Genomic DNA, 26,965 nt, shown 5'->3' with positions numbered 1-26,965 from the left:
GCATTGGTGTGCATTGTGGGAGCTTGCTGTGCGCACTTCAACTGTATTTCATTGGATCGTTCAGAAATCTGATGGCGGAGGGGAACAAGTTCAGATAAATCTGTCTGTGTGAGATCCTGAATGAGATTGGACTTGCACGCTGGGGATGTAGTCTTCCTGTTGGGGATGTTGGATTGGCTCATGAGTTCTGGTTAATGAATTGTCGAGGTCGGACTTGGTTAGCAAGCGTTGTTTCACCAGTTCTGGTGTGTGGGCACGAGAGTTGGTCTGGAACCTACCAGCTCCTGACTCCCAAGTGGATTATGAGCGATCCTTGGAGTGGATGGGACAGGGAGACTGGGTATCGAAAGGTTTCTGGGTGCGTCTGAAATTCAGAATCGGATTTATTATCACTGACATGTGATGTGAAATCTGTTGCTTTGTGGCAGCAAAGACATAAAAATCTAAAAATTACAAAAAATAAATAGTGCAAAAAAAAAGGAATAATGAGGTAGTGTTCATGGGTTCATTCAGAATCTGATGGTGGAGGGGAACAAGCTCAGATAAATCTGTCGTCTAACTTCCTCTATACCATAAGACTCTGAATGTTAGTGGTTCAACCAATGACTATTAAGTCTTCAGCTGCCTAGGCCACGAGCTCTAGAATCCCCCTTCTGAAACATCTCCACCTCTGTCCTCTCCTCAAAAGCTCCTTTTGACCAAGCTTTGGTCACCTGCCTTGGAATCTCCTTGTTAATTAGATCAATAATGCACGTATGTTCCTGTCACACACCTTCCTGAGGGCTCCTGCAAGGGTGGGTGTAGGGGAGGATGTTTCCTCTTGTGGGAGAATCTAAAACAAGGGGTAACTGTTCAAAACTGAAGGGTCGTCACTCATACAAGGCAGAGATGAGGCAAAAAATTTTCACAAAGGGTCATGAGTCTTTGGAACTTTCTTCCTCAAAGAACGGTGGAAGCAGAGTCTTCGAACCTTCTTAAGGAAGAAGGAAAAACACAAGAAGATAGGAGCAGGAATAGGCCACTGTTCAATGTGATCATGGCTGATCTGCCCCAGGTCTCTGTTCCCCGTAGCCTTCAATTCTCTGATCTTACAAACGTTTATCATCTGTAAATACCTGTAGTGATCCAGACTCCAGGGTAGAGAACTCCAGGGTAGAGAACTCCAGAGATTCACCACAGATGAGTTGATCCTACATGCCTCAGTTTTAAATGACCGCTCCTTAATCTTAGAGAATGGTAGAGTCAAACAGGCCCTTCGGTCCAACTCGTCCATGCCAACCAAGATACCCAACTAAGCTAGTCCCATTTGCCCGCATTTGGCCCATATCCCTCTAAGCCTTTCCTGTCCATGTACCTGTCCAATTATTTTTAAATGTTGTAATTGTACCCGCCTCTACCACTTCCTCTGGCAGCTCGTTCCATATACCCACCACTCTCTGTGTGGAAAAACTTGCCCCTCAAATCCCATTTAAATCTTACCCTTCTCACGTTATACTTGTGTCCTCTAGTTTTAGACTCCCCTAACCTGGGGGAGAGAGTGTGACTGTCTACCCCATCTCTGCCCCTTATAAACTTATATAAGGTCACCCCTCAACCTTCTTCACTCTGGGGAAAACAGTCCCAGTCTCGACGTGCTCAAGTCCTCCAGTCCCTGCAACATCCTCGTGAATCTTTTCTGCACCCTCTTGAGCTTATAATACAGCAATTCAAATGCACAGGAACGCAAGAAGCTGCAGAGAGCAGTGGACTCAGCCCAATACATCACGGCCACATCCCTCCCCACCATCGGGAGTATCTACAGCAGGTGCTGCCTCAGGAAGGCAACATCCGTCATCGAAGATCCCCACCATCCAGGCCATGCCATCTTCTCACAGCTACCATTGGGCAGGAGGTACAGACGCCTGAAGTCCCGCACCACCAGGTTCAGGAACAGCTACTTCCCTTCAACCATTTGGTTCTTGAGCCAACCAGCACAATCCTAATCTCTAGAATTTTGCAACATGATGACCACTTTGCACTCCAATGGACTTTGTTTTTTTTATTATTCTAATTATGTTCTTCCTTGTAAAAATTGTGTATAATTTATGTTTTTCTTGTGAATGCTGCTTATCTGATGCTATGTGCCTATGATGCTGCTGCAAGTAAGTTTTTCATTGCACCTGTGCATACATGGACTTGTGCGTCTGGCAATAAACTTGACTGCGACTTTACTGATGTCCCCTCACTTGAGACTTTCCCACAAATGGAAACATCTCAACATCTACTCTGTCAGGTCCACTGAGGATCTTGTGATCACCCCCCCATTCTTCTAATCTACTTGGTAGGTAGATTCTTGGTGAGCAAGGGAGTGAGAGGTCACTGGGGTCAAGGGGGGATGTGGTACAGTCAGATCAGCCACTGAATTCCAGAATAGAGGAGAGGTTCAAAGAGCCGAATGGACTCCTCCTGATTGTGGTGTCCACGTTCCAGTGGTTGACGGACATTCTGGGCTGTGTTCAGAGACAGGCCGACGTGTGTTGTGTGTCTGAGGTCACTAACTGTCCTTTCTTTCTCTTCCTCCCCCCCCCCCCCCCCCCCCCCCCCCCCCCCCCCCAGCATTCCTCGCACATGGAGAGCCGCTCGGAGCGGGGCTCCACCTGGTCCAGCCGCTCCCTGGGAGCACGTTGCCGCAATTCCATCGCCTCCTGCACCGACGAGCAGCCCCACATCGGGAACTACCGCCTGTTGAAGACCATCGGCAAAGGCAACTTCGCCAAGGTCAAACTGGCCCGGCACATCCTGACTGGGAGAGAGGTGAGAGGCCGAGGGTGGGGTAAGGTCGGGGGTCCCTCTCACTCCCTCTACTCCCCCCCCTCCTCCCCCTTCCCCCTCCCTCTCCCCTCCCCTCCCTCTCCCCTCCCCTCCCTCTCCCCTCCCCTCCCTCTCCCCTCCCCTCCCTCTCCCTCTCCCCTCTCCCCTCCCTCTCCCTCTCCCCTCTCCCCTTTGCCTCCCTCTCACCTCTCTCTCTCTCTCTCTCTCTCTCTCTCTTTCTGCCTCCCTCTCTCTCTGCCTCCCTCTCTCTCTGCCTCCCTCTCTCTCCCTGGTGTTACTTGAATCCCTGGTGACCTTGAGGCCATTGTTTTATCAGAAACGCCCCTTCCAGCCTTTCTGTTTCCACATTATCCCACTGCAGTTGTGTTTGGCCATACTTTGGATCTATTCTTGGAAGCTGTTGCTGAGACCCCTTTGACCACAGGCTCCAATTGATCCCTGAATGGTGGGTCGATGTTTCAGATCCTCAGGCAGGACACGTGCCGTCGAACTCCTGCTCTCTAATGTAACGGTTGAGCTGAGCTACTGGAGAGTGAACAACGAACTACAACTCCCACAAGCCCCTGCAGCTGGTCAAATTCCAGCTCCCACAATGCCACAGTGCATCCAGCACTTTGATAACAAAGTTCCGTAGCTCCACCAACATTCCTGAGTGGAGTCTCAGTAATTTTGGCTCAGTCCTGGAAATGCAGGGCAAATTGGGAGAGTTTCCGGGGTGGGAGCTCCCAATCAGATTAGAGAAGGCATTCCAGGTTAGAGACCCATCAAGGAATAATCAGTGACACAAGATTCTGCAGATGCTGGAATCTGGAGCAACACACAATCTGCTGGAGGAACTCAGCAGGCCAGGCAGCATCTGTGGAGGGAAATAAACAGTCGACGTTTCAGGTTGAGACCCCTCATCGGGACTGGAAAGGAAGAGGGCAGAAGCCAGAATAAGAAGGTGGGGGGAGAGGGAGGAGCACAGGCTGGCAGGTGATAGGTGAGTCCAGGTGAGAAGGGGAAGGTGGGTGGGTGGGGGTGGGGGAGGGGGGAGATGTTAGAAGCTGAGAGGTGATAGGTCGAAGAGGCAAAGGGCTGAAGAAGTAGGAATCTGGTAGGAGAAGGCAGTGGACCATGGAATAAAGGGAAGGAGGTGAGGAATAGATGGGCAGGTCATGAGGATGAGAGAAGGGGTGAGGGGCCACAGGAATGAGGGAAGACAGGGAGGAGGGAGGAAACAAAAATTCGTGGGAAAGGAGGGGAGGGGTTACCAGAGAAATCGATGTTGAGGCCGTCAGGTTGGAGACTCCCAAGGCGGGATATGAGGTGTTGTTCCTCCAACCTGCGCCTGGCCTCGACGTGGCAGTAGAGGAGGCTGTGGATAGACATGTCAGTGTGGGAGTGGGATGTGGGATTGAAGTGGGTGGCCACCCGGAGATGCTGGCTTTTTGTGGCGGATGGAGCAAAGGTGCTCGATGAAGCAGTCACTCAATCTGCGTTGGCCAAATTTGTTTATTATTGTCACGTGTACCAAACTTGCAGATCATTTTACCACATCAGTACATGGAGGTAGTACAAGGGAAAAGCAATAACAGAATGCAGAATAAAGTGTTACAGTTACAGAGAAAGTGCGGTGCAGGCAGACAATAAGGTGCAAGGCCATGACGAGGTAGATTGTGAGGTAAAGAGTCCATCTTATTGTACTAGGGGACCATTCGATAGTCTTATGACAGCGGGATAGAAGCTGTCCTTGAGCCTGGTGGTACGTGCTTTCAGGCTTTTGTATCTTCTGCCCGATGAGAGAGGGGAGAAGAAAGAATGTGCAGGGTGGGTGAGGTCTTTGATTATGTCGGCTGCTTTACCAAGGCAGCGAGAAGTGTAGGCAGTCCATTGGAGGGGAGGCTGGTTTCCATGATGCGCTGGGCTCTGTCCACAACTCTCTGCTGTTTCTCGCAGCCTCAGGCAGAACAGTGCTGTACCAAGCTGTGATGTATCCAGATAGGAGGCTTTATCTGGTGCATCGATAAAAATTGGTGAAGGTCAACAGGGACATAGGTTGCTTTGAGGCTAAGGAAATTCACTATTTCCCAGTTAGGATGGAGGGGAAGCTGCAGGTGTTGGTGACTAGAGATTGAGGATTTAGGAGCTAAGAGGACAGGATGAATCATCATAGGTAGAAGTTTGTGCTGAGTTTGGTTCTTAACCTCCAGATAGGGGCGGTACAGTGGCGCAGCAGGTAGTGCTGCTGCCTCACAGCTCCGGTGACCCAGATTCATACCTGACCTTCTGGTGCTCTCTGTGTGGAGTTTGCACGTTCTTCCTGTGAGCTTTTCCCGGGTGCTCCGGTTTCCTCCCACATCCCAAAGATGTGCTGACTGGTGAGTTAATTAGCCGCTGTAAATTGCCCCTAGGGTGTAGGTGGGTCGTAGAACCTGGGGTGGGGGGGGCCGTTGATGGACATGTGAGGGGAGAATGGGTTTCATGGGATTGCTGTGAGAGCTGGCACGGACTCGATGGGCTGAACAGCCTCCATCCCCATCAAGAAAATGTGAATGAAGGAGCACATCAAAGCCAACAGAGGAGGGAAGTGTTGGAAAATTGTATCACAAATCCCAGTGTGCTCGTGACACCGAGGCTGTTCTGCCCATCATTTCTGCACCTAGTCGAATCCAACCTGCCAACACTAGGACCCTGTGGGTCATAGCTCTTCAGTACACACCCAAGCACTACTTAAATATGGTGAGCACCTCTGTCACTCGTTCAGGCAGTGAGTTCCAGACCCCCACCAGCCTCCTCAGTGAAAACAGTCGCCTCCTAATGAATCCTGCCAATTACTTTAAATCTCCTTCCCCTGTTTTTTTTAATCCCTCAACCGATGGAAGTCCATCCTCCCGATTTTACCCAGGCCTCTAATCGTTTTGTACACGTCAATTAAACATCTCAGTCAAGTCTCCCTTCAGCCTCCTCTGTTCCAAAGAAAGAGATCCCAGCATATTCAGCCCTCCTTCATTGCCACGACTTCCCAATCCTGGCCACATCCGCATAAGTTTCCTCTGCACCCTCCCAATGCAATTCCATCCTTCCTGTGATATGAGTACGCTAGCTGTGGTCTAACGTGTCTCGGACAGGCCGTCCTTGGTCAATGAATGGGTTCCGTTTTTACAGATGTTCTGCCAATTTTCTCCACATGTCAAAAAATACACAAAACTCACTCGATATTGTAACCACACCTCTGCAGTGCTGTATTAATTAGCATCAAAAGCACATAGGATGATAGGAAAGAACAATTTCTAAAAGTGGAGGAGAGAAAGGAAACTACTTCTGCTGTTCTTAGGAACAGATGTATTTACATACATCAGACTTTTGAATTTAATAATATAGTCAGAGGTGTCCATAAGTTGGACATTCGTACCCCGGGAATGTTCTGTATGCAGTTCCAGCATAACCAGTTCTGACGAAGGGTCCTCGACCCAGAACATTAACTCTGTTCCTCTTCTTACACATGCTGTCTGACCTGCTGGGTACTTCCAGTGTTTTCTGTTTTTATTCCTGCGTGATAAAAACAACCTTTCCCTCAATGTCAGCAAAACAAGAGCTGGTCATTGACTTCAGGAAGGGGGGCAGTGCACATGCACCTGTCTACATTAATGGTGCTGAGGTCGAGGGGGTTGAGAGCTTCAAGTTCCTAGGAGTGAACATCACCGATAGCCTGTCCTGGTCCAACCACGTAGGCGCCACGGCCAAGAAGCTCACCAGTGCCTCTACTTCCTCAGGAGGCTAAAGAAATTTGGCATGTTCACTTTGACACTCGCCAACTTTTATCAGTGCACTATAGAAAGCATCCTATCTGGATGCATCACAGCTTGGTATGGCAACTGCCCTGCCCAGGACCGCAAGAAAACAAGAGAGTTGTGGACACAACCCAGCGCATCACGGAAACCAGTCTCCCCTCCATGGGCTCTGTCTATACCTCTCACTGCCTTGGTGAAGCAGCCAGCATAAGGACCCCACCCACCCGGGTCATTCTCACTTCTCCCCTCTCCCATCAGGTAGAAGATACAGGAGCCTGAGGGCAAGTACCACGAGGCACAAGGACAGTTTTCTATCCCACTGTGATAAGACTGTTCCCTTATGCGATGAGATGGACTATTGACCTCACAATCTACCTCGTTGTGACCTTGCCACCTTATTGTCCGCCTGCCACTGCACTTCCTCTGTAGCTGTGACACTTTACTCTGTATTCTGTTATTGTTTTTACCCTGTACTACCTCAATGCACTGTGTATGAATTGATCAGTATGAACGGTATGCAAGACGTTTTTCTCTGTACCTTGGTCCTAGTGACAATAATAAACCAATACCAATCACCCTGATCTTATTCTGTACCCTGTTTAATGAAGGAAAATTCCCCACATGCCTCTTCAATCGCCTCATTGGCCTGCCCAAGCTGCCTTTAAGGATCCGTGGACTTTACTCCAAGGAGCAATGCACAAGACGCTGGAGAAACTCAGCGGGTTCAGGCAGCATCTGTGGAGGGAGATGGACAGTCGATTTCCCTCCATAGATGCTGCCTGACCACTGAGTTCCTCCAGCATCTTGTGGTTGCTCCAGATTCCAGCATCGGCAGTCTGTCGTGTCTCCATTTACTCCAAGCAGCCTGTCCCTCCATGCCACTCAATGTCCTCCCACTTATTGTACGTTCCCTTGCCTCAATGCACCTCCATAATACAGTACCCCACCCTTCCCTGGATTGCTTTCCACATCTGTCCACCTGACCTCCTGCCCTCACTGCCAGTTTTGTACCGTCTGCAAACTCCTTTATCGTGAGTTGAACATTGGGCTTGTGGCCGGGGCTGTGTTTCACCTCTGCACTGCCCCACCATTCAACGAGAGCGCAGCCCGTCCCGTAGACACAAGAGAGACTGCAGAGTGCAGTCTGGAATCTGGAGCGGGTCAGGGGGTCGGGCAGCCTCTGTGGAGGCAGAGGGATGGCCGATGTTCCAGTCACGACGCAGGGTCTCGACCAGAAACGTCGATCATCCCTCTGTATCCACAGAGGCTGCCCGACCCGCCGCAGCAGCTTGCTTCGTAGCCCGTCTTGTGCCTCCTTCCTCTTCAATCCCTAACCCCCTTGATTCCCTTGACACAACGGAGGTGGAGCATTCCAGAGGGAAACGCCCCTCTGCATGAAAACTACTTCCCTCAAATGGTCCCTCATCAGTACCAAGTGGTCAAACCCTTACCACTGCTTCCTCTGGTTATAGAATATACACCTGAGAAACCTTGCAGGCTCAGATTAGACAGGGTGCAATGAAATTCCTTGTTCACCTGAAGCTCACAGGGTAATAGTGATAATAAATATTAACAATGAGCACAAAACAGCAGAATGGTGCAAAGACTGTAGGGCAGTCTGAGGTCGTGCAAAAAGAAATGCTAAAGTGACAGGAACGGTATAACTGAGGGAGGTAAAGAGTTCGAAAATGTAGCAGCACCACCGGGAAGGGATACCCTGTCAGGTTCTCGAAGAATTATAATCATCTTAATGAGATTACCATTTACTCCGCTAAACTGCAGTAGGTTAATTGGCTATTGTAAATCACCTCCGAGTTAAGTGCAGAGAAATTCAGGAGGATATGACGGGCATGTGTGAGAGAGAATAAGTTGCAGCAGTACAGGGAAGGGGACTGATGGGATTGCTTTGTTGGGAGACAGTGCGGAATTAATGGGCCAAATGGCTTCCCCTGCGTTGTAAGTGGGCACAGGAGGAGGTCAGTATAACTATCAGCCCATCCTTCTTTGCACATAAAAGCATTCTCCTTTAAGAAATGGGGTGAGCCTTTATTGTAACCCCACACCCCCTCAGGTTCAGGGTCCAGAAGTTCATCCTCCGATCTGGCTGACGTGTCACCAAAGGCTTCCTTTCTCTTGTTCTTCATCTTCCTTGCAATGAGAGTTAACACACTGTTCACAGTCCTGCCTGCTTGCGGTTCCTCCTTGTCAACTTTCTGTCCCTTGTGTGCAAGAACCCAAGTTCCTCAAAAAAAAAATTCTTCATGGACGTCACGTTGCAGTTGTACAAGTCGCTGGTGAGGCCGCGCTTGGAGTACTGTGTATGGTTTTGGTCACCCTGTTATAAGAAAGACGTGGTTAAACTGGAAAGACTGAAGAAGAGATTTAGGAGGATGTTTCCAGGACTAGAGGAGTGCTGAGTTACAGGGGGAGGTTGGTCAGGCTAGGTGTTTATTCCTTGGAGCGTAGGAGAATGAGGGGTGATCTTACAGAGGTTTATAAAATCATGAGGGGCCAAGATAAGGTGGACGGTAAAAGTCTTCTCCCCAGGGTAGGGGAGTCCAAAACCAGGGGGCATACATTTAGGGTGAGAGGGGAAAGATTTAAAAGGGACCCAAGGGGCAACTTTTTCACACAGAGGGTGGTGAGTATATGGAACGAGCTGCCAGAGGAAGTGGTTGAGGCAGGAGCATAGTATCATTTAAGAAGCACTTGGATAGGTACAGGGAGGGGCGGGGCTTGGAGGGATATGGGCCGAATGCAGGAAATTGGACTAGCTGGATGGGCACCGTGGTTGGCATGGACTGGTTGGGCCGAAAGGCCTGTATCCATGCTGTATGATTCTATTTCTATTCGTCATACCAAAGTGGAATTCAGGAGAGTGTGAGAGAGTGATTAAGGGAAAGCACAACACCTGCAATGCATTATTAAAGTATGGTAATTCAATAAAATTGTTGACCTTTCTCTGATGAAATAACTACTCTTGGAGCAAAGTGGTGACGTGGACTGTTTACAAAGTTGCACTGCATGGTGCTCGGCATTCCTTCACTCACGTAACCCCTGCAATCAGCTACTCCTTGATCTCCCCTGCGTTGTACGCCCTAATTGGTCCAGTCCATCCCCCTTGTGTACCAAACCTGCCTTGATTCATTTCCTTCTTTTTACCTTCCAGGTGGCAATAAAGATCATTGACAAGACCCAACTAAACCCGACAAGCCTGCAGAAGGTAGGAGGTATCTTTTGTTTTAGCAAACAATTCTTGCCTGTCTCCAAATGGTGTAGAAAAATATGGACGAACTTTGCATGTGGTGGAACCTGGCTATCTTGTCTCTACTCTGAAAGTTTCACCTGTCATAAGTGACCAGTTCCAAGGCCCCAATTCAGCTTGGTCGCTTTGGGGCTTAGGTTTTGGACCTTGGAATCTGGATCCTAGATTTCTGCCTGAACCCAACATGATTTGTTATTGATTCAGAATCAATATCAATTTTTTTTTTGTTCTAACTGTGCTCTTTCTTGTAAAAATTGTGTTTAATCTATGTTTTTCTTGTGGATGATGCTATGTGCCTGTGGTGCAAGTAAGTTTTTTCATTGCACCTGTGCATATGACAGTAAACTCGACTTTGACTGACTTTTGCAGCTGAAGGTGTCTCCTCCAACAGTAGGGATGATGATCTGGACTTTTTTCAGGCTGGAACTGTATGAAGAGGAGAGATCAGCCAGTAGCATCAGGATGTTATTGGGTATTGGTTTATTATTGTCACTGGTACCGAGGTACAGGGAAAAACTTGTCTTGCATACCGATCGTACAGGTCAATTTATTACACAGTGCAGTTATATTGAGTTAGTACAGAGTGCATTGAGGTAGTACAGGTAAAAACAATAACTACAGAGTAAAGTGTCACAGCTACAGAGGAAGTGCAGTGAGGATAGACGATAAGGTGCAAGGTCACAACAAGGTAGATCGTGAGGTTAGAGTCCATCTTGTCATATAAGGGAACAGTTCAATAGTCTTATCACAGTGGGATAGAAGCTGTCCTTGAGCCTGGTGGTACGTGCCCTCAGGCTCCTGTATCTTCTGCCTGATGGGAGAGGAGAGAAGAAAGAATGACCCGGGTGGTGGGGTCTTGGGGTCTTTGATTATGCCGGCTGCTTCACCAAGGCAGCAAGAGGTAAAGGCAGAGTCCGTGGAGGGGAGGCTGGTTTCCATGATGCGCTGGGGCCGTGTCCACGACTCTCTGCGGTTTCTTGCGGCCCTGGGCAGAGCAGTTGCCATATCTGTTGTTCGACTGTTGGTTGTGTCGGGGAACTTTGAAGCAGCACAGGGTGTCAGTCACTGAGTTTACTGGGAAAAGGTCTTAGTTTGGGTTTTCACGTGGAATATTAATTGTTAGGTCTGGATGGATCCTTGGAACAGAAGAGTGCTTGGAAACTTTTTGCTGGTGAACGTCAGCCATCAGCACAGGTTATATCGGGTACCTGGGCATGAGTCACACACTGGACTCCAGTTGAGGCATTCTGCCTATATGTAGAATCATGGTTACCGGGGAGTGCGTTACAGACTGGATTCAAATCAAAGGATTCAGATAATTTATGTAGAATACAGATACCTGGAAGTGAAAAAAATCTGGAATTAATTGGAGAAGAAGATAAGAAGCAGGAGGAGGCCATCTGCTCCGCCATTCAATAAGATCATGGCTGATCCGGCCGTGGACTCAGATCCACCTACCTGCCTTTCCCCATAACCCTTCATTCCCTTACGATGCAAAACTCTATCTAACTGTGTCTTAAATACATTTAATGAGGTAGCCTCTACTGCTTTCCCTGGGTAGAGAATTCACTGCTCTCTGAGAAAAGCAGTTTCTCCTCATCTCCATCCTAAATCTACTCCCCCGAATCTTGAGGCTATGTTGGTATATACATAGAATAACAGATACATAGGAGTGAGTTAATCCTTAATGTAATTGAGGGGTTGAGTTAAGATGTAGTATAACAGTTACTGGGAGTGAGTTACAGAGTGAAATCCTCTCTGGAGGCCTTTGAATAAGTTATGCCTAGAATTACAGATACTTCAGCGTTATAGTTTGCATTTTAATTGGGGGAACTATGCATAGAATAACTACTACATAGGAGTGAGTTACAGGCTGCAATCTAATTGAGGGATTTGGGTTTTATACTGAGTGGCTTAGAGAATAACAGATACCCAAGAGTGGTTTACAGGCTTGAATGTAATTGGATGGAACATAAACAGAATAATAGATGCACAGGGGCGTGCAGAAATTGGCAGTTGTGTTTACTACATCAGCACAGGGACTGCTTTTCAATAAGGACTTCATTGGCTGCTAAATGTTTTGTAGCTTGTTGAGGTTTCGAGGGATCTGAGTTGGGGATTTTAGTAATTTTTTTATATAAAGGTGGGGTCCCTTTAAGAGGTATCAGACAACGATGGAGAACCAACCTTGTGCAGACCTGTGACTGGTTTGAAAGTGCAAACCAGGGCCCAGTGGGACACAGAATAGATCCCTCTGTGGCCTGGCTGCTTTGTTGCAAGATGCAGCTCACTCTGAAGTGGGGGAGGGTGAGAAAGAGAAGGTGAGAGAAGCACAAGTATGTGACATTAGACTGACTTCACCATGACCTTGTCTAACCTTCCTTGGTCAGGCATATAAAGGCTAACCCCCTCCCCCCCCCCCCCCCCCACCACCTCGGGTCCTGTTTCCCTGGTGTTACCATGTATGGAAGCATCTTGAAAGAGATCAGAGTCACGTGATCAACACCAGCTAAACAACTCCATCGATTGTAGACACTTGTCAAACCTTGTACGAGGACTCTGGGGTGAAGAGGTGCCATCGACCAATCAGATAGCTTCTCTACCCGTTTTTTGTCAGCAGGGCAGTCCTACAGTATAAACGTCAAGTCTCAGCTCTGGGTAGATCTGCCCCCAGCACCCCGCCCAACATCCCTAACAAACTGACATAGAAACACCAAAAAGTAGTCTGTGGATGCGGCGGCCAGGAAGAGTCTTGGTTGGGTTCACTCCTTCATGGAGGACTGCATCTCCCACAATTCACGATGGCAGAGAAAAGTCCCTATCTCTGACACTTGTAGGCCGCACCCTGCATTCTGGGAAGTCGTGGACACGTCATTGATTGTTTTGTGGAGGTTTCCTTTAATTCTCCAGTGCACTGGCCAGACTAATTTTCATCGATGATGGTGAAGCAATTGCTTGCAGGGTGACTTTTCCTTCCAGTCGGGATACACCAGCCTCCCCTCCTTGGACTCTCTCGTCTTTAACTTTCGCTGTCTTGGTGAAGCAGCCGGCATAATCAAAGACCCCACCCCACCCGGGTCATTCTTTCTTCTCTCCTCTTCTGTCAGGTAGAAGATACAGGAGCCTGAGGGCACGTACCACCAGGCTTAAGGACAGCTTCTACCCCACTCTGATAAGACTATTGAACGGTTCCCTTATACGATGAGATGGACTCTGACCTCATGATCTACATTGTTGTGACCCTGCACCTTATTGCACTGCACCTTCTCTGTAGCTGTGACACTTTGTACTGTTATTGTTTTTACCTGTACTACATCAATGCACTCTGTACTAACCAATGTAACTGCACTGTGTAATGAATTGATCTGTACGATCGGTTTGCAAGACAAGTTTTTTCACTGTACCTCGGTGCAAGTGACAATAATAAACCAATACCAATACTTTATTGAAATGAATGGCAAATGATGTGGGGAGTGTGTTGTCACACAGTATGGCAGCTGCAGGTGTGGCTTACAACAGATGGCAGTGACTGGGCACCTTGGAGGTCATTAATCGTGGGCCCACTGGGTGACACTGCGTCAGAAGGCCAGAGGTTCGATTCCTACCCCCGACCCAAAATCCTGGCCTACTCACCCAGTACAACGCTGAAGGAGCACCGCACAGTCAGAGTTGCCATCTTTTGGGTGAGATCAACGCCAATATAAAAGATTCACTCATGGAGGTTCGAAAAATTCTCCCTGATGTCCAAGATTGCTGAATGCTAACATTGCATTTCCTACTTCACAGTACTCTGCTTCAGAAGTATTTTGTTGGCTGTGTGAAATGCTTTGGGACATCCTGAGGTTGTGATAGGTGCTGTAGAAATGCATGTTGTCGTTTTCAAGAATTAACTCTACTGCCTTAACTTGTACCAAACCCTCTTTATCCATCACTCCAACCCATGCTTCATTGGCAGTCAGTCTAATAATTCCTGTGCAGTTTTGTTTTAAAAAATCAAAATACTGCAGATTTTGGAAACCTGAAATAAAATCAGAACAAGCTGGAAACACTCAGTACCTGTGGAGAGTGAAACAGGGTTATTGTTTCAGGTTGATGACCGTTGATCGGTTCTCATCCTGAAGCGTGAGCTCTCTCCACGGATGCTGCCTGACCTGCTGAGTGTTTCCGGCGTTTTCTGTTTTACTGATAGTTCTCTTTTTCAAAGCCCCACTCTTTGCTCTCACACCTTCCTGCCCTGGTCCTTCTTTCAGCCTTCCTAGGAGAAGGTGCTCTTCCAGTCCTGCCTTTGGCTCAACCTGAAGAGTCCAAGGAGGGGAGGCTGGTTTCCATGACGCGCTGGGCTGTGTCCACAACTCTCTGCAGTTTCTTGCGGTCCCGGGCAGAGCAGTTGCCGTACCAAGCCGTGACACATCCAGATAGGATGCTTTCTATGGTGTCAGTGGTGGGAGGAATCTTTTACCTTTCAGAGAGGTAATCTCACAGGCAGCTGCTGGGGAGTTTAACTCCATTATAAACACTTCTTGTTCCTCCTCATGTTTCCTGCTCCCCAAGTTCACAAAACAAATCTCTTGATAGTTTCCTGGTCACCGTTACTATAGCGAGCTGTTTAATTCCAGGAAAATAGTATTTAATCCCCCAGCTGTGCTGGTGATTTGTGAACACGTCTGTTGAACATTAGTCCCAAGCCCTTGTGTGGCAGGACCTTTGACACAAGCTCTCGGAGCCTGTCTGGCAGCGCGGAGTCTGTCTGTCTGGTGTCTGTGTGTTGGGGGGGACTCGGTGCCTGTTGTCTTGGCTAAGGCAGTGTTGCTCGTATACACAGGGGCAGAGATACCCTGACTGCTATCCTCGACCATTGTAGTTCTGTAGGAATGCCAGCCTGCATTTATGTAGCGCCTGCCCTGTGTGCAGTAACAAGCCCAGAGGCTCCCGGTTGCTGCTGCTCAGTGCTGTGGTCTGTCCATGGCATGACTCGGCCGGACGCTGCTGATCCAACACAGGAAACCGATTCAAAGCCTGACCTCGGCAGCAGGAATTGGCATCATGAACGGCAGTGCCCTGTAGCGGCTGCTTGTGGCCTCCGCTGGCCAGTGCGTGTGTCCCACGGCCTCATCTGGCACTGACCCCCCCCCACGTGGGAGCAGTGCTGGCAGTCGGAAAAGGACAGGGTTGCACAGATTCCCTGCCCCTCCCCCCCTCGCCTCCCTCCTCATCCTCCTCCCCCACTACCCACTCACCTCCCCCACCCTTCCCCACCTCCCACCTTCCTCACTAATTTCTCCCGTCCCCATCTTCTGTTCTCTGTGGGTTCCACAGACCCTCCCGCCGGCGGGGGAGGTGTTGTGGCCAGGACAGGGTGCGTGTGTGCGTTCCTTGGACTGCGATGCATCCTCTCCAATGTTCCCGGGCTCCACCTGTTGGGACCAGAGGGGCTCAGTGCCCGGAGGGCCACTAGCCGAGGATTCCCATTGGTCACCGAGGACACATCACCTCTAGTGCGCAGCTGAGATACCATTGAGAGTGCCGAATTTGGGAAGTCCTGAAGTTGCATGTTCCTGTTTTTGCTTTGGGTTGGGGGATGGGATTGTGGTGTCAATGTACGTCCTGGATAGGGCCGTTATCTGGACAATGGCTGTCTTTCCCCTGGGGTGGAGTGGGAGATGCCCCTTCCTGCTCCTCTCCCTCCCAGCCAGCGGAGGGGGAAGATGAGACCAGCCTCGGCCTTATTCCAGGGCAGCGGTTGGACCTCTGGCGGCCCACTCCCAGGAATGGCGTCCTGTTCACTGGTCGCTGAGGGTGGGGGTGGACCCACTCACACCACGGGTTGTGGATCTCACCCTCCCCCCCCCTCCCCTCCCCATCTACCCCTCACCCCTCCCCTCCCCTCCTCCTCTCCTCCCATCTCCCTCCCTCCTCCTCCCCTCCCCTCATCTCCCTCCCTCCTCCTCCCCCTCCCCCTCATCTCCCTCCCTCCTCCTCCCTTCACCTCTCTCCCTCCCCTCCCCCTCTCTCCCTCCTCCTCCCCTCAACCTCCCTCCCTCCCTCCTCCTCCCCTCACCTACCTCCCTCCTCCTCCCCTCACCTACCTCCCTCTCCTCACCTAACCCTCCCTACCCTCCTCCTTGCCTCACCTCCCTCCCTCCTCCCTGCCCCCCGACTCCCCCCTCATTTCTCCACATCTCCCTTGCCTCCCCCCACACCTCCCCACCCCCCTCCTCCTGTCGGAGAGGACAACACACACCCAGCTCCTTTGTGAACTTCTAAACAAAGAGATGCTTTCCTGCCGGTGCTTCCCGCTAATCCCAGTGTTTGTCCTGTTCTGAATCCAGAATTGTGCTCTAGGGAAGATTCAGGATGCACTGTGTGGCATTTCCCATCCTGTTGTCAGACCCCAGCTCCCTCTGTCCCATTCCCCACCCCCGTCTTCCCCTATTTCCCACCCCCACCCTCCCCTCTCCCAGGGTGTTGGGGCATTCGGCACTCGTTCCCCTCACACCCGGCCCACTGGCACACGAGGATTGCTGACTCTGTGCCCCTGTAATAGGCACCACTCAGCCTGATGCCGGGGGGGTCTGGGTGGGGGGTAGGGAGGGGGAGCTCTCTCTGCCCCATCCAGCCCTGCCATCAGACTTTCCCTCTCTCAGCTGACAGTTTCATGGGTCGGGGAAACCCGGCATGAAATATTCACCTTGAACAAACCACTGTTCCCCGAGCACAAAACATGGGCCAAAGGCTTAAACACTTTCTGCGTAGCAGTTAGCGCGACGCTATTACAGCGCCAACGATCGAGGTTCGATTCCCGTCGCTGTCTGTAAGGAGTTTGTACGTTCTCCCGTGTCTGTGTGGGTTTCCTCCAGGTGCTCCAGTTTACTCCCACATTCCAAAGACATACGGGTAGGTTAATTTGGGTTTAAAATGGGCGGCGTGGACTCGTTGGGCTGGAAGGGCTGTTACCACACTGTAAGTAAAATTTAAAAAAAATTCTCTCTCTCTCTCTCTCTCCTCTCTCTCTCCTCTCTCTCTCTCTCTTTCCTCTCTCTCTCTCTCTCTCTCTCTCTCTCTCAATCTCTCGCTCTCTGATTCTCTTGCTCTCCTCATCCCCTCTTACGTCCCCCTGTCTCTCAGTTTCATTCCCCCTTGCTCTCATAAGAATGCAGGAAGATAGGAGCAGGAGTAGGCCACTTCGGCTCCTCAACCCTGCTCTACCATTCAATATGATTCATGGCTGATCTGCCCAGGCCTCATCTCCTCTTCTGCACCATGTGATCATAACCCTCAATTCCCCAATCTTTCTTTCAAAAATGTACCTTCCTCCTCTTTAAGCCTCCACAACTCTCTGGCGTAGAGGATTCCAGAGATTCACCACTCTCTGCATGAAGTTCCTACACACCTCAAATTGAATGAGTGCCCACATCCCCCACTCTGTGTCCTCTTTCCCACCAGTGGAAAACATCTCAACATCTACCTTGTCACCCCCCCCCCCCCCCCCGGATCTTTATTTTTCAATAAGATCACCCCTCATTTTTCTAAACTTCAAAGTATATCGATCTAATTTCTCTCATCATTCTGTTTCCTCTCCCTGCTTTTCATAATCGCTCAGTGTGTCTCTGTGCTACCATAAGGAGTCCCTTTGTGTTCACACGTTTATCACAGTAACCTATCCCGAGGCACTTTGTGGGAAGCGACCGAGGACAACATTTGACACTGAGCCACAGAAAGAGAGATTACATCAGGTTTCCCCTGAGGTGTGTGTTCGGGAGAGTCTGAACAGGAGAAAAAGAGGAAGAAAGGTTTAGAAGGAAATTCTGAAGCTCAGGGCCCAGGCAGCTGAAGGCACGACCAATAATGAAGAAATTATTAAACTTCAGGATCACAGTGAGGCTCAGAACTCGAGAAACGCAGAGATCTCAAAGGGTTGTAGGAGGGTGGGCAAAAGTGAAGGATTGGAAGATAAAGAGTGCGAAAAGTAAGCGGGTGAATCTGTGGAATTCGTTTGCCCACAGACGGCTGTGGAGGAAAATCATTGGGTATTTTTAATGCGGAGGTTGATAGGTTCTTGACTAGTAAGGTCGTCAAAGGTTACGGGGAGAAGGAGGGAGAATGGGGTTGAGGGGGAAAAATAAATCAGCCACGATCGAATGGCGGAGCAGACTCGATGGCTGAACGGCCTAATTCTGCTCCTATGTCTTATGGTCCAAAGCGAACTGGGAACAATTGTAGTTTCGCACTGAAGGGACATTAATTTCTTCTGGAATCTTTTTGTGTCTTTCAAGCACTGTAACACTATTCTACATTCTGGTATTGCTTTTCACTTGGTACGACCTCGACGTACTGATGTTTTGAACCGATCTGTGTAGACGGCATTGCGAAGCAGACTTTCTCACTGCATCTTGCATGTGACAATAATAAACCAGTTGCCAATTACAAGTTGAGCAGTTGGGCACACCCTTTGGACGACGGGTGCTTCTCCTTTGGCAGTGCGCATTGTGAATCACCTTTGGGTGGGACAAGGTAGGAAGGTCGGGTGATGATGTTTTTTCTGCCTCCGACCTTGGGAAGGGTTTGGGGTGGGAAGGATATCTGAGAGAATCCATTCCTCGTGTGTCAGTCTCCTGGGACTGAATTGAAGGAGTGCCTGGTGTTGTCATGGAAACCATGACTTCAGCTGAGGAAGAGAAATAAATTATGCAGGAGATTGACTGGCAGTTGGAGGCGGATGGGATCGTACCCAGAGGCTGCTTCCTGTCGCCAGGATCGGTCGGGGGCCAAGGGGATTGATCTGGCCGATGGTTGAGGGTTGGTCTGGGGCAAGGGGTCGGTCATGGCTTGGAGACGAGGATCGGTCAGTTGGGTCAAGGGTCTGCCGAGGGTCCAGCTTTGGTCTGGGGGCAAGGGTTCATTCTGGCCTAGAGGTGAGGATTGGGCTGTCTACGGTCAAGGGTTAGTCTGGGGTCAAAGGGCGGTCTGCTCGAGTTGTAGGTTGGTCGGGCCCAGATTGATGAGAGGGCTTTGGTTGTGTTTTTGAATGCATTTTGGTTGCACCTTCCACAACCTCGGGATGTGCTGTAGTTCTTCCCAAAGGCCTTTCATTGTTCCTTCCAGTAAAACCGCTACCTCACGCTCCAGAGACTCAGGTTCAATCCCGACCTCCGGCGCTCTCTGTGTGGAGTTTGCACATTCTCCCTGTGACCGCATGGGTTCCACCCCCACCCCCCCCCCACCCCACCCCATTACTCCGATTTCCTCCCACATCCCAAAGTCCGTGCAGGTTGGTGGCTGCTTTAAATTGCCCTAGTGTGTAGGTGAGGGACAGAATCCGGGAGGGAGTTCATGGGAATGTGGGGAGAATAAAATGAGATTGGTGTAAATGAGTGCTTGGCGGTCAGCACGGACTCGGTGGGCCGAAGGGCCTGTTTCCATGCTGGGTGATGACGTGACAACTTTACTGTTGCATCGTGGGCTCACAGCTCCCAATTTGCACAGAGCAAGATCCCATAAACAGCAGAGAAATAAAGACCAGAATAATTTTCACATTGATGGGGGTTTAAGGATAAGTATTAGTCCCAGGGCACTGGGAGAACCTCCTGATCTTCTTCTAGATAGTTCACGCTCACCTGGGCCTTGGTCTAGTACCTCGCCCAGAAGACATCCATAACACCGCACCGGAGCGTCAAAATCAAAGCTGAGTTTACTCTCATCTGCACAAGTCCATGTGTGCATAGGTGCAATGAAAAACTTACTTGCAGCAGCATCACAGGCACATAGCATCAGGCACACAACGTTCACAAGAAAAACATAAATTATACACAATTCTTGCAAGAAAGAACACGATTAGAACAAAAAAAAGTCTGTTGTAGTGCAAAGTGGTCATAGTGTTGCTGTACTGAGGTAGTGATTGGGGTTGTGCAGGTTGGTCAAGAACCGAATGGCTGAAGGGAAGTAGCTGTTCCTGAACCTGGTGGTGTGGAGACTTCAGGCTTCTGTACCTCCTGCCCGATGGTAGCTGTGAGAAGATGGCACGGCCGGATGGTGGGGATCTTCGATGATAGACGTTGCCTTCTTGAGGCAGCGCCTCGTAGATACTTTCAACAGCGGGGAGGGATGTGCCCGTGATGTATATCAGAGCTACTCTCTGCAGCTTCCTGCATGCCAATCAACCTGGATGCACAAGTACCTAGGTAAGTCTCAAACCTACAACCTTCTGACCCTGAGGCGCGACCAGAAGGCAAATCAGGGTTGGGACTGGGGGTGGGTGGGCTGGGTTGAAATTAGCCCAACCCCTCCTCCCTCCTCTACAGCAGGCAGTTCAGCCTGAAGTGAGATGCTTGTGTAGCCGCAGCCCTTCCCTCTTGACATTTGAGGCCTTGTTGGCTCTGTGCCCAGGGAAAGTGATTATTAACAATTATTATTTTATTTGTTTTATTGACATGTTTGCCAATAGGAGCCCCTTCTTCCTGGCTGCTCTCCTGGAAGCTTCCTGCCGTGGTTTCATTGTACCGTTGATTGCATTCCCCCAGCTTACCACCCTGTGAAAACAGCAGGGGCGCGAAACCGTGGCGCAGCGGGTAGAGCCGCTGCCTCAAGGCGCCAGGGACCCAGGTTCAATCCTGGCCTCGGGTGGAGTTTGTACATTCTCCCCAGTGCTCCGGTTTCTCCCACATCCCAAAGACATGCAGGTCGGTGGGTTAATTGGCCGCTGTAAATTGCCCCGAGTGCGCAGATGAGTGGTAGAGTCTGGGGGAGTTGGACTGTGGGGAGTGAAAAAAAAATGGGATTAATGTTAGACTGGCGTAAATGGCTGGTTGATAGTCAGCACGGATCCGGTGGGCTGAAGGGCCTGTGTCTGTGCTGTCTCTCTCAATGTCTCTGCTCCAGGAGGCCTTCCAGTTGATGCCTTGAGTAGAAGTTCCGCTTGGAAGACATTGGAGCCCAGTCCCGGATCCTGGGTCGATTTCTTTGGAGACACTGTTGTCCAGGATTAATGGGAAGGATGTTGGGGAATCTGACGACCAGAGCTGAAGGGTGCGGGGAGGGGAGAGTTGGCATCTCTGACGGTGATAAACTGGTGAAGGTCAAGTGTCCGCTCATTGGCCTCGACAGGCAGAGTCTGTGACTCTTGCTGCCCTGCCCTAGTCACCATCTCTGTCCAAGCCACACACTCCACCTCCCTCTGACGCCTCCTTCCCACAGCTCTCGCCACCTCCAGCCTCGACCTATACCAGCCCCCTCTCGTCTCCCTTTCCTGAACCAGCGTCATGCCGGAACCCTGGTCTCCATAGCCAGCCAAGTCCTCCTCGCCCAGCTCCCATTACATGAGAAATAGAAGTAGGAGTAGGCCATTCGGCCCTTCAAATCTTCCTTACCATTCAATAAGATCATGGCTGTCTTTTACCTCAGTGCCACTTTCCTGTACCAACCCTATTTCCCTTAATTCGCAGTATCTGAGAATCTTTCCATCTCTGTCTTACGCTATAGAAGGAGGCTGCTCAGTCCTTCACTTTGTTGCTATCTTTTTGCAAGGGTTCTCCAATTTGTTCCCTGCACTTCTCTCCTGGTAATGCTGCAAATTTCCCAAAAGGTTTCTTCAGTTCTTCGTCTGGAAACTCGTAAAGGGTCAATTTCCCAGTTGCACCTTCCAACCCACAGCTTTTTAAAACAAAAACAGATTTGTCCCTTCTCTTTCTCGTCGTTTGTCTCATGTCTTGGTGCTGGGCGAGGCTGGGTGACCTTCTCTCTCTCGTCCTGGGGTCTCTGCCAGCCCTCTTGTTGTTCTTCAGAACCCCTGCGCCGTGCCTCGTCTGGGATTCTGCTGCTGGGAGCCAGGTCGAGGGCGCCAGTGTTCAGCAGGAGGGGCAGTGGTCTCAGCACCGTGCTGCAAAATGTTGGCATCCAGCCTAAAACCCAGTTCCTCGTCACTCTCACCTTCCCGGAGCCAACATTGCTTCTGTTTTTAGTCTGTCGAGAATAACAATCTGCACCGTCTTCAAGGAGGAAGATGAATCATGGAGTCGCAGAGTTGTGCTCCATAGAAACAGGGCCTTCGGCCTACCGAGTACATACCCCTATCTCTTCTAATCCCATTTACCAGCCTTTGGTCTCTAGCCTTTGATGCCTTGGGTGATTCAAGTGCTCATCTAGATATTCTTAAATGTTGTGAAAGTCTCTGTCTCCACCACCCTCTCAGGCAGTGCGTTCCAGATTCCACCTACCCTCTGGATGAGATCCTCTCCAAACCCATACTCCTTACCCTAAGCCCATGCCTTCGAGTTTTAGACCATCCTGGGTCTAATCAAAGGCCCCACCCACCTGGGTCATTCTCTCTTCTCCCCTCTTCCATCAGGTAGAAGACACAAGAGCCTGAGGGCACGTACCACCCAGGCTTAAGGACAGCTTCTACCCCACTGTGATAAGACTATTGAACGGTTCCCTTATACGATGAGATGGACTCTGACCTCACGATCTACCTTGTGACCTTGCACCTTATTGCACTGCACTTCCTCTGTAGCTGTGACACTTTACTCTGTACTGTTATTGTTTTTAGCTGCACTACATCAATGCACTCTGTACTAACTCAATGTAACTGCACTGTGTAATGAACTGACCTGTACGATCAGTATGCAAGACAAGTTTTTCACTGTACCTGCTTTTCTCCACGGATGCTGCCTGGCCTGCTGAGTTCCTCCAGCATCATAATGTTAAAGCTGTTCCCCTTGACCGTCCCGGGTGGGTCAACCCAGTGGCTTGAAACCCTCTTAGAATTATACAGCATGGAAACAGGCCCTTCGGCCCAACTCGTCCATGCTGACCAAGGCGCTTCTGAGCTGGTCCCATTTGCCTGTGTTTGGCCCATATCCCTCTAAACCTTTCATATCCATGTACCTGTCCAAATATCGGGGTTGGGACCGGATCAGCGAGGGTGGTCCAGGCAGTCAAGTACTTACAGCTTCTCGAGCGCACATTGGCCATCGTTGAGTTGAGGTCAAGTTTTAATTTTGCAGCCAAGTTGATCTCACAATCCTTCTGCATTTTGTGTTCACAAGGCTGCAGTTATGTGAAGGAGCTATTTCAGATTTTGATATGTATGGACTTTTATTGAAGTTTACAATGTGTGACTGAATCTTATCTGCTACATTTTATAGAGTCGTAGAGTCAGACAGCACGGAAACAGGCCCTTCGGCCCAACTGATCCATGCTGACCAACTAAGCTAGTCCCATTCGGCTCATAACCTTCGAACCCTTTCCTATCCATGTACCTGTACAACTGTCTTTTAAAAGTTGTTATTGTAGCTGTCTCAACCACTTCCTCTCGCAGCTCGTTCCACGTACTGACCTCGCTCTGTGTGTGTTAGAACAAAAGTTGCCCCTCAAGTTTCTATTAAATCTCTCCCCTCTCATCTTAAACCTCTGCCCTCTAGCTCCTTGATACGCCAACCCTGGGAAAAAGACTGTGTGCATTCACCCTGTCTATGCCCCTCGTGATTGAAACATAAGGACCTGAGGTGAGGTGTGGATGTGGAGAAGATGTTTCCTCTGGTGGGAGAATCTGGAAGTCAGGTCAGTGTTAAAAATAAGGGAAGACCTCACCGACTCTAACCTTACCCCGTCTGAACGCTCTGCTCTCCCACACCCTCCGCACTAACCCTGATCCCTTAACCTACTCCAACCTACACCCGTCTGAATGCTCTGCTCTCCACACCCCTCCACACTAACCCTGACCCCCTCACCTACTCCAACCTAACCCCGTCTGAACGCTCTGCTCTCCACACCCTCCGCACTAACCCCGACATTGTCATCAGACCAGCCGAATGTCCCTCTTTAAAAAAAAATAAGGGAATGCCCACTTAAGACAGTGATTTGGTGAAATTCTTTGGAACTTTTTCTCAATGGACAGAGCCTTTTGAATATTGTTGGAGGAAGAGCCTAGATAAATTCTTGATAAGCAGGGTAGTGAGAGGTTACTGGGATAGATGGGTGTGGGGTTGAGGTACCAATAACATCAGCCTGATCTTAGTGAACGATGGAGGAGGTACGAGGGTCTGAAGACGGACTCCTGCTCTGAATTCGTATCTGTATACGTAACCAACTTTTAGATTCATCGAGTACACAGCAGGAAAACTGATCCTTTCACCCAATTCATCCGTGCGGACCAAGATGTATACTGGAGCTAGTCCTATTTCCCCACATTTGGCCCATATCCCTCTAAACCTTTCATTTCCATGCACCTGTCTAAATGTCCTTTAAACGTTTGTGTTGTACCCACCTCAACCACTTCCTCTGGCAGCTCGTTCCATAATCCCCACCACCCTCTGTGTGGAAAATGTTGACCCGCTAGATCCCTTTTAAATCTTTCCCTCTCACTCTAAACCCATGCCCTCTAGTTTTAGGCTGCCCTACCCTGGGGAAAAACGACTGTGACCATTCACCCTATCTGCACCACTCATGATTTATAGGGTCACCCCTCAGCCTCTTCCACTCCAGGGGGAAAAGTCCCAGTTTATCCAGCCTCTCATAATTGAGTTTTCACTGTGTACAAGAGACCCTGAGTTGAGATATTAGAATCATGTACAGTTATGAGAGGCATAGGTAGGGTCGATAGTATTTTTTCCCCGGTCAGATCCTAGAGGGCATAGGTTTAAGGTGAGAGGGGGAAAGCTTAAAGGGGATCATTGAGGTAAGCAACAGAGAGCAGTGGGTGCCTGGAACACGTTCCCATGGGAGGTGCTGGAAGCAGATACAATAGTGCGTTGAGAAGCATTTAGGTGGGTACATCAACAGGCAGGAGATGGAGGGATATAGTCCATGTGCAGGCAGATGGATTAGTTAGATTGGATTATTGGCGTTGCAGACCAGGTGGGCTGAAGGGCCTGTTTCTGTGCTGTACAGTTGTATGTTCTAGTTCTCTCTTCTAGTCTGAAGACATGTACTTGTAGGGCCGTTCCCCACTTCTGGACGTCCATCACAACCATTGAAGTATGGTCACAGTTGTAAAGTAGGAAACGCAACAGCCAATGTCTGCGCAGCAAGATCCCACGAGCAGCAATGTGATAATGAGCAGCTCATCAATTTTTTTTTTGTGAGGGATTGATTGTGTTCTGAGGATGACTTCCCCGCTCATCTTTGATGTAAAGGAATCGCCGACCTGAATCATCACTATTTCGCCCAGAAGATGGCACCTCTGGCAGGGCAGTGCTCCTTCAGTACTGCCGGGCAACCCTGGTGCTCAAGTCCCAGGAGTGGACCTCAAGCCACCACCCCCCCTCCCCCCCCCACCCCCCCCCCCCCCCCCCCCCCACCTTCCTGACCAATAGACCTCACTGAGCCACAGTTGACACTATGGGGCGCAAGGCACTCGAATCTTGGAGGGTTGTAGTTCTTGGCACATCTGGCAGAGATGGGCCTGGGATGTGAGAATGTCTCTCGGAGAGATTTGTCAGCTTCCTGTGATCTCCCCACCGAGAGACACACCAGCGATCCTTGCACCACACTTCGAGACTCTCCCCTCAACAGACCTGATCCAAAAAGTCTTCATTACCTTCTTCAGCTGCACGTTGTATTAAATATTCCATCTTTGTTTTTCTTTCTTTTCCAGCTTTTCAGGGAAGTGCGGATTATGAAGTGTTTGAACCACCCGAATATTGGTGAGTGGGATGGGGAGCCGGTGGTGGGTGAGGGCTGGTTTAAAGAGTTGCAGGAAGTATTTTCTTCACCTTTTGTCTCTCAGGCAGCTGTCTCCTCTATCCTTCCCATCCCCTCGAACCTCCCCCTCACCACCCCCCCCACCACCCCCAAGCCCTGGCCCTACTGGGAGAAGGTGGAAGGATGCTTCCACATACAGGTATCAGGCTACTCGACGACGAGTCCTCACTTGACATTCCCCAGCATTCATTTGGGTAGAGCCAGGGCGACGGTGGCGCAGTGGGTAGAGCCACTGCCTCATGGCGCCAACGATCCCAGTTCGATCCCAGCCTCTGGTGCTGTCTGTGTGGAGTTTGCACGCACTCCCCTAGATGCTCTGGTTTCCTCCCAGGTCCCAATGGCAGGTTAATTGGCCGCTGTAAGTTTGACCCCTAGTGTGTGGGTGAGTGGTGGTATCTTTGAGGAGTGGATGGGAACGTGAGGAGGTTATAGGGAAAATCAGCGGGGGAATGGGATTGATCGAGAGCCGGGATAGACTCGATGAGCCCTGGTCATGGACTGACTTTCCCCTGACCCCCACGGAATAGACAGGAGCCTGTCAACAGTGTAAGCTCGGTGTCAGACCACCTCAAGAAAGCCCCTGACCTTCGTCTAGAATAAATACTGGCCCAGTACACAGAGCGAGAGGTTCACACCTTTAACTTGGACCTCAAATCTGTGCTTTCCGAGTTGGTGGTTATCGAGGCGCAAGGCACGGTGACTGAGGAAGTGAGTACAGGATGCTGCCTCGCCCCACAGGTACACACACACACACACACACACACAGGAGCATTTCTTTGTTGACATCGTAAGAACTAAGAATAGCAGCAGGACATTTGGTCCTTCAAGCCGCTGCTTTATTCATCAAGGTCAAGTTTGTTGAGATGGACCCCCCGGCCACGATCGGGTTGAACAGGCCAGACTCGAAGAGACCTGTTCTCCGTTCTATGTTCCTTTCGCTGTTCTTCTGCCTCAGCCCATCCCCCTCCTCCCATATCCCGCAATCCGATTCCCAGAAGTCCGTCAATCTCTGCTTGGGTGGAAGCAGGTACGGTTGTGAGGTTCAACAGGGACCTGGCTTCGTGTCTGAATTCACTCAACGATTCAGAAGCAGCTTCTTCCCCTCCACCATCACGGTCCACGAACCATGAACACTGCCTCGTTATTGCTTTTTTATTGCTCTATTTTTGTAATTAAAAGTGATTTTACGTCTTGCGCTGCACTGCTGCCACAAAGCAACAAATTTCATGTGATCTGAGTCAGTGATGATAAATTTGATTCTGAAAGTGGGGGGAGAAAAAAAAGCGAGGTTATGAAGAGGGCAGGGGAGAGGAAATAACTGGAATTGTTGTGACACAGGATCCCCATGGTTAAACCTCCTCAGCCTTCTGGGGTAAGAATTCCAAATATTCACCACCTCCTCATCTCGATCCCAAATGGC

At 49.9% G+C, this 26,965-nt stretch overlaps 1 protein-coding gene across 1 annotated transcript in view; it reads left to right on the top strand.

Moving 5' to 3' along the window:
• Positions 1-26,965, top strand: part of LOC127586313 (MAP/microtubule affinity-regulating kinase 4-like) — a 113,044-nt gene that overhangs the window by 44,015 nt on the left and 42,064 nt on the right. The window contains 3 exon segments of the mRNA XM_052044159.1: positions 2,596-2,793; positions 9,754-9,807; positions 25,439-25,487. Coding sequence (XP_051900119.1) covers positions 2,596-2,793; positions 9,754-9,807; positions 25,439-25,487 — 301 coding nt within the window.

This window comes from Pristis pectinata, chromosome 35 (genome assembly GCF_009764475.1).
Source record: "Pristis pectinata isolate sPriPec2 chromosome 35, sPriPec2.1.pri, whole genome shotgun sequence".
In the NCBI taxonomy this organism is placed as follows: Eukaryota; Metazoa; Chordata; class Chondrichthyes; order Rhinopristiformes; family Pristidae; genus Pristis; species Pristis pectinata.
The sequence above is the reverse complement of the archived record's forward strand: the minus strand, read 5'-3'. Positions and strand labels throughout refer to the sequence as shown.